We start from the raw sequence: 13,398 nt of genomic DNA, 5'->3' as shown, positions 1-13,398 counted from the left end.
TAAAAATAGATGGTTCAACAATACTCGGGAAAAATGAACAGATCTTATTTGATTTGATCTTATCTATTTAGATCCATACAGATAAAATTTGTATTATCACTCGAGTCTACATAGATCTAATTAGGTCTGATATTTTGTCGCTAAAAATTATTTTGATCTACTAGGATTCAATATTCGATTTCCATACTAAATCAGATCTAATTGTGGATAATATTCGACGGCAAACTATAAATTTGATCTGATCTAATGTTCCGTTTTTATACTTAATTAGATCCTATTGAATATGATATTTTACAACTGGAAAAAAAGTTTGATCTGATCTGATCTGACGTTTCATCTTCATACTTAATCAAATCTAATCAGGTTGAGTGAATTTTATAAAAATTTCGGTCGATAAAATTCGATGCATCAAGAGTTTTGTAATGTTCTAAAAAGTTTTGTAAAAGTCTAAAAAATAACAAGAATAATTTTAAATATTTATCTAACTTTTTTACAAATCATCGCAATTGAGTTCGGTTACATACAAATATAATCTTTAACCCTAATAATATAGCGTATACATTTCATGTCGTCAACCCTAAGTATCATAAAAGAATTGGTTTGTTTAATGGGAATTATGTGTTGCACTCTGATTTTAGTACATTGATGAAGGAAAAATGTTTCCGATTCCGCCTTAAATACATTCAAAACAAAGCTCAGTTGATTATTTATTTGAAGAAAATCTTATACTCCCATACATTTTTTTTCATTTACAATTACTGCAACTGTGAAGTTGTTAGTAGTAGTTTTTTTTTTGTCACATATAAATTTCATCAGATCTAATCAGATTACGTACTATTAAATCTAGTTGAATCAATAGAATTATTCGATTCAATCAGATTTAATATTTAAGCTAACATAATCAAATCTGAAGAAAAGCACATCCTTTTCATTGATAAAAAAAATTAGATTTAATCAGATTTGATAAAAGTTGATTATTTTTGTAGAGGATGTAATAAGAATAAATAGCCGCAGTTATACAAATAAGTAATTAAAGAAGAGTATCCCAAATTTCTTAGATTAGCGTAGTTGTAAACATATAAGTCAACAATTACAAGGGTTGCAGGATCGAATCTACCGAAGTTTCATTACTTTACCTCAAAAATTATTTTCGGCACTACAACTACATCATAGTCATGACATTAAAATGTGTATTCAATTATGAAATTTGAATTTGACATAATTTTTATTGTAATTAATATATATTTTCCTCTGGAACTCGTTCTAGCTATATTTAATAAGATCTGTTCTAAGCAAGCCGATTCCTGATCTAATTATATCTAATTAGATTTGATTATATTTTCTTGCCAAATGATATCTGTTAAGATTCCATCAGATATGGCCAATTTTGGGATCTGATATTATCTAATGTTTTTGATCTGATCAAATCTAATTAGATCTGGTTATTTTTTCCCGGGTAGCTTTCAAGGTACGAGTTTGATGCGTCAGTTTCACGATTGGTTTTCGAAATTATTTTAAGCATCTATAATGAAATCGGAAATAGTATGGTATATTATCTGTAACAGATTTTTACTGTGTAAATGGTTAATTGTGCAAATTTTTTGACCGATAGAATTTTCTTTTTTCTTGGACAGATTATGGTAATAACGTGATAAAAACTTGTTTTTTTTTGTAATTTTTCAATATTTTTTTTCAAAATTAATGCTGAAAAATTCAAATGAACATGTAATAAAAATTCATTAGCATTTTTAATCGTACTTTAAGTGAATCAAATTTTTTTTACAAGTACATACTGAAATTATTGTACAATTGTCAGCGTAAAAATTCTTATTAGAAGTACGGTAATCTTACCATATAAATTTTGTACAGTAAATAGCTCTGAACTTTTTTTAACAAAATAGAAGCATAGAATCAAAATTGCAGGATCTCGGTGAAAGTGAAAATCAGATTCAATTTAGTGACTAGTGTTTAAGATGTGAACTTACACAATAAATTAAAAGTAAAGAGGAACACGATACTTGCATGGACATAAATGAACAAGCTGTTGTAGGAGCATGTTCATCAGGAGTTGGATATTCCCAAATCGAAGAAATTCTTTCTGCGATGGATGTACCCTGTATGGCTGGAACTACATATCGACGACATCATGAAGATTTTTATCAAGTATTTTCTGAAGCTGCTGAAAAGTCAATGAAAGAAGCAGCTGAGTTAGAACGGCATCTAGCAATTATGAGAGGTGATGTCATGGATAATATTGCATTCACTCGAGTAGTCGTGAATGGTACGTGATTAAGAAGAACTTATGCAAATAGTGCAATTGATTCCAATTCCGGCGTAGGAATTATCGTTGGCTATTACACGCAAGGAATCTTATTTATTGGAGTACGAAATAAATATTATTGCATATGCTCACGAGCAAAGAAACTCGGAAATGATCCTAAATCCCATGTCTGTGCTTAAAATTTGTCCCATAGCTCGTCAAATATGGAAACAGGTGCCATTTTAGAAGGTTTTCAATGTACTGTTGAAGAGCATGGGTTTATATACACAAATTTTATTGGAGATGGTGATAGTAGTGTGCATAATGCCTTGATTACACAGCAGCCTTATCTAGAGCACAATATTGCTGTGAAAAAATAGTGTACGAATCATCTTTAACGATCGCTCTGTAATAATTTGAGAGAAATTAGTGAAGGTGAAAGAGAACTAAAAAATGGCGAGATCTTATCAAAGAAAATATATCAAGAATAATACATGATATTACAACAACGATTGATTATAAAATTGAACAAGATATAGATGAAACCGGAAGAATAAAATATATTCGTCACGATTGTTTAAATGTACCGCATCATGTTTTTAGAAATCATGAAAACCGTGCCAGTCATTTTGGCAATAAAAAGCCGAAAAAAGATGAAATTAATTATGTTCCAGATATGATAGAAGCAGGTGTATTTCAACAAATTGAAGTAGCCTTTCAGCGAATTACGTTAAATGCAGAGAGTTTATTACAAAAAATGAATAATAACATTGTGGAAACTATAAATTTTGTCTTGGCAAAGTAGCATTTGCTAAGCGCATCAACCACGGCGTGAGATTTGCTTCTAATATTCGATTTTCAGTAACCGTTGTTCAAGGTAATGGACAAGATGTACCTCAAAAGATGGCTGTAGCTATAGGGAAAGTGCATACAAAAATTGTAGTAAACATGGAAAAAAGCAGAAAGTCATGTAATGATCTAAGGAAAGCTAGGGGATGTTTAGAAAAAGTCGATGAGAACCAACAAACAAAAAATAAGTCAACAGAAAACATAAAATCGTCGGAAAGCTACCGAAAAAATTACAGAGAGCCTAAAATAAATGTGTCAGAATTTAAAGAACGGAGGAAAAATTTATATAAAAATTTATGGTCATGGCAAAAGACTCGATATCAAATCTAAACTGAAACTCGAGAAGATAACCCGGGATTGCTAAATGATATCTTGTATAACACTATTTCTACAGAACATTTTGAAAAAGTCAACTCCATGTGCAGAAATTGTAAAAAAAAATTTTTCACAAAGCAAAACGGAATACTGTTGCAAGCGAATACAAGGTAGAAAGTTTAAAACAAGCTTGGAATCAATTTAAAGTAAAAAGAAAAAGATTCGAAAATTCAAAAATGTGGATTATTTATGATCTTAAACAACCATTTTTATCAACTTTTCCATCCGGTGGACTTATAAACAATGATGAAATTGTAAAATTTTTTTGTCCCATCAAGGCAAAAGAATTAACACCTGAAGAACATTTCAAAGAAAATGTTGCAGAAATGAGTAAAATTTATACTAACGAAGATACGAGTGAAATGAACGCTCATTATGTGTTTTATTATGAAATACCAGGATTATTACATATTACAAGTCGTAGTTATTGTGTATTTTTACTATGCACTCCTTTGGGAATGAAGCAGACAAAAGTACTGAAAGATTATGAATTTTGGACTGTTCATATGGAAGAACTTTTAGAAAGATTCTATACTAATCGTTTGATTCCGGAAATCATCGATAGCAGGTATAAGTGAAACATGGAAATTAGGAATTCTACATACATCATAACGGAGCTTATTAGAAAAAAACGAAAACAATCACCCTGTTTTCTACGGCAATATTTAATCATCCTGAATATTATTATCAAAATATCAATGCATGCAATCGATGTTTATTGTGCATTATATGAAGAAAATTGGGTTTCCAACAATTCTAGAAAACCCTTACTACGATCCAAATAAATGCAGATCCGATATTGCATAATATTTGGTAAAATCATCGAAATTAATGGAAAGTATTTGTATATCATGCACAGGTGACAAAAAAAAGAACAGGACATTCCAATGTACATCATGTAAACGTAAAATACATAATAGATGTCGAATAAAATATTAGAACGGTTAACCAATAAATACCGATGATTGAACTTGCCCATTGTGTTTAAAATATTTGTCGTGAAATAAACTAATTTTAAAAAAAATTTGATCAAAGTATAGGCCAAATGTATTCGTGCCTCAGAGACAGGCCGCATTAATTTGCACCTCAGAAGCAAAGAGAAATTTCGGAACATAAGATGATATTTTTTTCTTGTTTAGATTATGCATTCAATTGATAGCCAATTATTCTATCATCGGTAAATTAATTTGAAATATATTGAATATTTATTATCCTTTGGCTCGTTTTAATGTCATCTTTTCAAGGATAATTTATAATCTACCTTTTCAATTGAGAAAACTGTTCATAATAGTACATCATCATTTTTATTGATGTGCCTTGCAGAATTGGAAAGTATTTTGTGAGGATCTTGGATCATCTCAGTTTTTTAAATAAAAAAATTATCTCAAACTTTGAGGTATAATGGTTTAATTTTTTCAAATAATTTATTTATTTATATTCAATCATGGATTTTATATACTTCTTTCAATTTAATCGCCTACAATGTTTGGTTCAACTATTGAAAAATAATGAGTAGATAAATTTTGAAAGTTCTAGAGAAGAGAAAAATATTTCATTTTTGTGTTAAACAGCCTACAGATTTGTTATTAGCCACACTAAACTTGTTTTTTTAAATAATATCTAAGATTGAAACTAACTCGACTCTAATTTGACTTATTATTTGAATGTCCAATTTTAAAAACAAGCATAAAAAAATGTCTGGTCATTGAAATGCACAGTGTCAGAATAACTTATAGTCCAAGAGCAGTGTGAATTCCCTATGCATTAATTTTAAAAGAGTTTAAAAAATTCTTTGAAGACAGTTTCTCGTAAAGATTGACGAGAAGAACATTTGTACTAAATTTCATTGTTTAGAAATGATTTTCACTGTTGTTTATTAACAACTGAAATTTGGTAAAGTGCATTTTTTTACATTTTACTGCTTACGCAGCGAGAACCGTTTGTTTTTCGAAAAAAATATATATAACTTTTTTGTAGAGAATCGAATTTTTATACTATAAAGAACATGCGAAGAAATGTAGTTTTTGTATTAAATTCTGTAAAATTACCGGGGAGTCCATTGGTTCAATACCGTCATTTCCTGTTTTAGAATAATAAAAAATTTTAAAATAATAAAAATATCATAAAAAAGTCATCTATGAGATAACAGAGATTTCAAATTTCATTTATTAATGTCAAATTTTCTTCGTATTTTTAATGATATTGCCAATAACCTGACAATAGCCATTTACTATTTTCAGGTTATTGACAGGCATAGTATGTTTGACGTTTTTAACATTGGTGAGTCAAATTTATTATTCCTATCAAAAGATTAACAAAATTGAAAATATTTTACAATATTTTTATGGTTTTTATTGCTTTTCAAATAATTCAAAACAAGAAATAGAATCCATCGAAATGGCTGACCCTCCAGTATTAAAAGACGTAATGAAAGTGCTAGCTGAGAACCAGCCAATCATGTTGGAGCAACAGCGACAAAATCAACAAGTTCTGCTGTTGCTCTATAAACAACGACGACTTCTGGCAGGCCCGAACGAACCTGTTCCAACTTCAAATAAAGCTGTTCATCCATCAGGCCAGAACGGGCCAGTCATAGCGTAAGCTGCGGAGGCCAATCGAGCAGCATCCCACACTAGAGGTAAACGCATATCTTTTTATTTTAGATCGAGAACGTTTTAGAAAAACGTAATTAAATACGGTGTTACACGATAATCTATTAATTTAAAAATTTTTTTTGTAAAAAAAAATTTAAACATGAGTAATTCGTGTGAGCACAGCACAGAATACAGATTACGTTGCAAAATTTTTTCAGGAATTGTATTAAAAAGTAATTGGCAATGTGCTCACAAGAATCATTCTTGTTTAGATTTATTTTTATAAAAATAAATCTTAAATTGAGAAATTATTGTGTAGCACAGTACTGAATCATGTTTTCTTTGTCTGTGTACAGACATTAATAACAAAAAAATTACAAATTTTTTATCATTACAGCAATACGCAATCAGCATAGGGAAAATAGAGGAGGAAGAGGGAAAAAGGACTGGTTGGCCGGCGCAAATAGGGCTCATAAGCCTTATTACTTCCATTGAAAAGTTATTTCAATTATTTATTTTAGTTATAAAAAAGAAATTTAATATTTTGTTAATAAAAATTATTAGAAAATATATATCAGTATACCTAGCTATTTAAAAAAACAAAAGATTATATTGTTAACTATACACAGAAGAACAAAATAGAGCATTTTTTACATGAGTGTTATTAATATGACGCCCAAGTAAAAATGTCCTATTTTGTTCTCATGGTCAAAGTATAATTTTTCTTAAACCCCTAGTCGAAAGTACGTTGTTCTTGGCGGTGTTTTACTCCGGGAACAACGGTTTTTGTGGTCTGCTCGAGCCAACACGCGCTCTGATTGGCTACAAGATTTTTGTGGCCGACTAATGTAGTGACATCTACAGCATTCGTTTAATAATATGCGAAGCCAAAGTTTTTGTTGGTCAGAGCGGGCGTCAAAAATGTCTGTCGATGTCAATGAAAAATTCAAGAAAATAAAATGACATAACGAATGTCAGAAATTATTCGAAATTTAGACGGTTAAATGAAACATTATTATTATTATTTTGCTATTTGGAGAATATGTAATAAGCTAATAAATAACTAATCTCAAAGTTTTATATTTATTCATGATTTTTTTTTTGCAACTTAATGAAAAAAAAAAATTTTCATGATGTATATAGTCTACAGACCATACATTCTACCATCTCCTAAAATTTTCTTCCAATAAAATCAGTGGAACCTGGAAATCTGGTGACCCCTAATTATTAATGAATTTTGAACAGCGTTTTAAACAATAGATTTTGATAAGAATGGAAAAAAGACCTAAAATGTCTGTAACTTTGATGAAAGTGTATCAGAGTCGACTTTCTAAGTCGAAAATTATTGTTGTAAATTTCCACTACTAATGCTTAACTTGTAAAAAGAAATTACTATGATCTTATGTCGGGTGAAAGAGTTAATGAAGATTTAAAGGTACCTTTTTTTCAGTCTTCAGAGAACTTTGAATTTTATTAACTCTGTCGAAATGCATCGAGTTGTATTTTTCGCCACTTGAAAAAAAGCTATAGATGTCATTTACGTGACTGATCTATTATAACTGATTTCTGATAACTAGTGCACAAAGATTCATATGCTTCAATGTATCTATATGTTTCCGCTCGAGACGCCTTAACCTACGTTTTACCCTTCGCTTGAGTTGATTAAATCTCGAGTAACGTTTCAAGGCGGTTTCCATACTGTTAAGCGTTATGCGTTGGTTCTGGCGATTTTAAGAATAAATCAAGGACAAGAATTAAAAACTACCAAGTTTCCACATCAAAGTCGCAACAAGATTTTAGGACATTGGAAATGAGGAAACTGTGAAGTTAGGAAATTTTTCTTATGTGGAACAGAACGTTGAACTGAGGAGAACTCATTTCGCTGATATTTAAATAAGGTTAAAATGAATAATTTGATAAATTAAGACGCAAAAATGTCGGACATAAACTTCAATTGAATAAGGATTAGGAAAAGAACTTACAAAATTGTCATTATTATTTGAACTCAATATCATCGTGATTGTTTCGAAAAAAGATGGACCATATGATGTTAAATTCATTCATTATTCATATAGAGCAAAGATTTTGTTTTGCCTGTAGTCTGCTCCAAATTCTCATGATTATACTAAATTTATTTGTTTGCCTGTATTACCGACAGTTGTGGGAATCACTTTCTTTAGAAAAACTGCTTTTTGGGACAATGAATATTCGTAGCAATACATAATTCGTAGAAATATATAGTTCAATATAGTAAGTCATTACTCAGTGAACACACGTCTTTAATATGACGTCATTTTTAAGTCATAGAAATATTACAATATTTTACGTAAAATTGATGTAAAACTGACCTCGTGATACCCCATAAAGATGATTCTTAATTTTCACATATTTTGATCGGAATTTTCTAAAACGAGCTTATACGTTAAAAACAACATAAAAAATGATAGAAAATACCTTTATTTACATACTTATAAAACTTACAGATATACGTTTTTTTTATAAAATGTAAAAAAGAATCTACACCTCAAAAACTAAAAATAATTTTTTGATGGAACCAATTTTTGTCAAAAGAGGATAAAAAACTACGATATACCTGTCTTTACAATTTTTAAAATAACACTAATGACGGTAAACAAAATCACAATTTCAAAATTCCCAATTGTTATTGATTAATTATTTATAGTTACAATAATCACCGAATCAAATGCGTCGTTATTAGAGACTGAATAGTATATGATAAGTCAAAATAGTATTTTTTGTTATCATTATGTGAGCAGACATAGATATAATTCTTACCACAGTCACTTATGAACTATTTTTGAGGAAAATTATTTCCGTAATTGTAATATACAGATTATTCAATGCTAGCATTGTGAATTAATGTGACATATTTTGATCATTTAAACAATTTTTACATTTTTTTTTCGCATTCATCTTTAATACTGTAGTAAATGGATATGCAGCCAGTATTTGCAGTAAATAATTAATTTTATATCTACTCTCGCCACCATAATTTGTTTATAACAGCCTGTAATTTTTCTAAAAAATGAAAGAAATATGTTTGATATCGACTAGATAAGGTCTCTGATGACTCTGTATCGACTCTCGCGAATTTGATTTGTTCATGACAGCCTGTAATTGTTATCAACAATAAAAAATCGTCGATAATTGTTGGATTTGAGTTTTTCCGGTAGAATATGTTTAATATTGACTAGATGAGGTCTTTGATGACTCTGTATCTACTCTCGTGAATTTTATTTGTTTATAACACCCTGTAATTGTTCTAAACAATAAAAAACGGTTTCTTTTTAATGTATTTGTACTCTACTAACGGAAAATTTTTTCTTTCACTGAAATTAAGTTACAAACCATGTAAAATCTATGTAAGCGTACTTCTTCTATTTATAACAACTGAATTTGATATAAATAATAGAAACAGGATCTATTTAATGTATTTGGACTCTACTAATGGAAAATTTTTTCTTAAGATACAAACTATATAAAATGTCCGGAAGCATACTTTTTTTGTTAATAGCAATTGGGTTTATCATAAACAACAGAGAATGGGTGCTCTTTAATATATTTGTGCTCTTCCAATAGAAACTTTTTTCTTCCACTAGAATAAAGTTACTGACCGTGTCTAACGAAGTAGAACCTATTTTTTTCGTTAATATTTATCTAATTAATTATACACAATTGAAAATGGGATCTATACACTGTGTTCTAGTTTATTCAACGGATAATCTTTTTCTCTACTGTTTAAACCTACTTTTTAAGTTTGCAACGTATAATTTGTTCTAAAGGATCAGAAATCGAGTCTTAGAATAGATTTCGAATAATTTTCTTCCATTAGAAATACTTACGCATACATATTTTTTTTTATCCTATCACACAGCAACAGGTTTTTGGATATGGCTTATTCACGGATGAAATCACAAGAATCTGCTCGTTTTTAATAATCTCTTTTAGTTGATATGCACAAAAAATCGTGAAATCTCATCAAAAACAGCTCCCTCTTTTTGGGCTATACGAAAATGTGTGCTAATCATAAACAATGACAATGATGGAACGACAAAAAGTCCTAAAATCATTGTACGCTAAGTTGTTAAATCTAAGAATCAACAATAATTTAAATGAATTATTTTTTTGACTGCTTTTTTTTCGAAAAAAAAATAGTACGTTTTATGACACTAAACATAACAACCAATAGGAGGGGGCTGTTTTTGATGAGATATCTACTCTTGCCACTATAATTTGTTTATAACAGTCCGCAATAGTTATGAATAATTAAAAAACGTCAATTAGCGTTGGATTTGAGATTTTTCCAGTTATATAAGTTTTTTTCATTTACTTGATTGCTGCATTTTTACAAGCTGTCTATCTAGTTTTTAACACAGAGTTTATTCTATTTTTTTGGAAATAAGTGTATGGTTGATAGAAGTAAATAAAAATTGGCGTTTCGTAGATTAGTTTTTTTTTATCTAATCACCATTACAGTTCTCTATTATATATTAACTATTTTTTATCGGCAGAACATTTTTTCGTTTAATTCATCAAAATTTTATGTTTTCTCTTCAGTTGCTGTGAAAAGTCTCAAGAATGAAGACTATTTTTGTAGGAACGTTTGAGGAGTGCATTTACGTTTTTACATTAATTGATCTTTTAGGAGTTGTTATGGGTTTTTCAAAAATGAGGTTGATTTTCAAAATATATTCAAAAAAGTGCACGTATATGTTTCTATACTAACTATATTTGTTGATTTGACGATTTTTCATTTTTTTAAATAATTACAGGCTGTCATGAACAAATCAAATTCGTGAGAGTCGATACAGAGTCATCAGAGACCTTATCTAGTCGATATCAAACATATTTCTTCCATTTTTTAGAACAATTACAGGCTGTTATAAACAAATTATGGTGGCGAGAGTAGATATAAAATTAATTATTACCTGCAAATAATTTTTTTTTTTTTCTTAACTGATATTTAACTTGTTTTTACGAATATTTTCTTGCAGTTAAACACGCGTGATCTATTTTCATTATTTAACCAATATTTAACCGGTTTTCACACATATTTAACCGTTATATACGTCCGGATATATAAAAAATATTTTAGTTATATAACTAGTTTTCAACTCATATTCAACTTCTTTTATTTAGTTAAATACCTAATATTTAACCGGGATTTAACTCAGATTTAACCGTGAATATTCAGTTAAATACGTAAGTTATTTTACTGCTTTTTAACCGAAAAAAAACAGTTGAATTTCGGTTCGATTATTTAACCGGAATTTAACTGGTTTTTTTCAGTTTATAGAAACCACGAGGGTACACAGTTCAATCGGTTTCTTCGACAACTCACAGTTGTACAATACAACCAACGATATCAGCTGATGGAAAACTCTTCATTCCTCTTTTTCTTGTGTTCAAAGAACCAACTGGTCAACTTGGCCCACGGGCAGAATCATCACTTATGAGACCAGATAATGTACACGTAGAAATATCGAAATCTGAAAAACTTACTGCAGGTTAAAAATTCAATTCAAATACTATATTATATAATATATTCTGGAAGTTTACATACCAATTTTTTTTAGAACACGTAAAAATCTCGTTGGAGGATGTATTTTTTTCCAATTATTAGAAAAAAAAATTCGCTTTTGATTGATTCGTGGACTGGACATTGTTCTAAAGCTGACATGTCTGCCAAACTCCTCGATATAGAAATTGAGATAATGATTATTCCTGAAGGGGCTACTGGACAAATTCAACCATTAGATGTTTTAGGGTGTAGAATATGAAAAACTTTGTAAGACATTTTTAGACAGTGTCCTATTACGAGGAGATGATTCAAATTTACACTCAAGAAATAATATTATTAAATTACAATCACTGACTCATAATTAATAACAATTGGGAATTTTGAAATTGTGATTTTGTTTACCGTCATTAGTGTTATTTTAAAAATTGTAAAGACAGGTATATCGTAGTTTTTTATCCTCTTTTGACAAAAATTGGTTCCATCAAAAAATTATTTTTAGTTTTTGAGGTGTAGATTCTTTTTTACATTTTATAAAAAAAACGTATATCTGTAAGTTTTATAAGTATGTAAATAAAGGTATTTTCTATCATTTTTTATGTTGTTTTTAACGTATAAGCTCGTTTTAGAAAATTCCGATCAAAATATGTGAAAATTAAGAATCATCTTTATGGGGTATCAACTTTGGGGGTGATTTTTACCCCTTCACAACGTTTTTCCGCCGAAAAAGAAAATACAAGTTTCATAATTTTCAATGTAGATGATCATATAGAAACCTCAGCTAAATCGACAGTGGCCACCTCGCGAGGTTTTCTTGTAAATCGTATCATCCTATTTAATCACTTCGTTTTCAATTCAAATATTTACTCACATTTCCCATAGAAACTCTTTATTATCTATAAAATTGCGAACTACCTTCTAGAATAATCATAATTCTATTCGGTTCTTTAAATAGGATAGTTCTGAATCCTTTTTGTTTTTATGATCTATTCATATACTTTTTCAGATTTGCATAATCCTGTTAGATTTTCTTCGGGTGGCAAAAATTTCTCAACTTTTCCTATTCAAATACGGTGTTTCCTATTTAAATTTTGAAAAATCATATAGAATTTTTTTTTAATAGTAATGTTTAAGCAGGGTATTGACTTACACCGGAAATAAAAATGATGTTTTCATTATGTTCAATTATTATGAAACACAAACGATTATTACATAAAAAATATTAGATCTTTTTTAACAATGTTTAATTGGTCTTAGTAAAATATATTATTTTTTTCTATTTTAATTGTTAAGTTTATAATCCAACACTTTATTAACACAAAGTACGAAAAAAGATTTGATTCCAACATCGTCCGGGGGTATGGAAGCCAGCACTCAACATCTTCAAAGGCAAGCAACATTTATTGTGGGGAATACTTGGATGGGTGACCGCTTGGGAACACAAAAACAAAAAAAGGTAACGTCGCAATGAATGATTACTCCTTGTAATCATTCTGCGATTGACCTGAAGAACGTGGAAATAATTTTTATTTTTAACCTGAATTAATGCTGAACAAACAGATTTTTGGAATACATTTTTAAGCCTAAAATAATTTTGAATTCATTCGACATCATAATGATATAATTGTTACATCAGCTTAACATCAGGTAAGTCACAGTGACGTTACTTCGAGATCATATTTACGTTATATATTTTATGTCAGAGTCTGTCGTCAGGAAGTATGAAATGGCTCACATGTGTGTCATCTGTGACTTACAACTTACGTCAAACCTGACTTTGT

The 13,398-nt window shown here is 29.4% G+C and overlaps 1 protein-coding gene across 3 annotated transcripts in view; it reads left to right on the top strand.

Moving 5' to 3' along the window:
* Positions 1-13,398, top strand: part of LOC118071309 (transcription factor GAGA-like) — a 61,222-nt gene that overhangs the window by 44,771 nt on the left and 3,053 nt on the right. Inside the window, exons 9-10 of one of the 3 annotated variants that reach the window (XM_035090384.1) lie at positions 5,725-6,122; positions 6,476-7,074. The exons of 1 other annotated variant lie outside the window; for it this stretch is intronic. In XM_035090384.1, coding sequence (XP_034946275.1) covers positions 5,725-6,085 — 361 coding nt within the window. In that variant the 3' untranslated portion in view covers positions 6,086-6,122; positions 6,476-7,074. Of the gene's footprint in view, positions 1-5,724; positions 6,123-6,475; positions 7,075-13,398 lie in introns of those variants that run through there. One more of the 3 variants, XM_035090387.1, reaches the window with a different exon arrangement.

Source organism: Chelonus insularis, unplaced genomic scaffold (genome assembly GCF_013357705.1).
Source record: "Chelonus insularis isolate UGA/USDA-ARS -01 unplaced genomic scaffold, ASM1335770v1 contig_76_pilon, whole genome shotgun sequence".
Classification (NCBI taxonomy): domain Eukaryota; kingdom Metazoa; phylum Arthropoda; class Insecta; order Hymenoptera; family Braconidae; genus Chelonus; species Chelonus insularis.
This window is presented reverse-complemented; position numbering and strand designations above follow the sequence as displayed.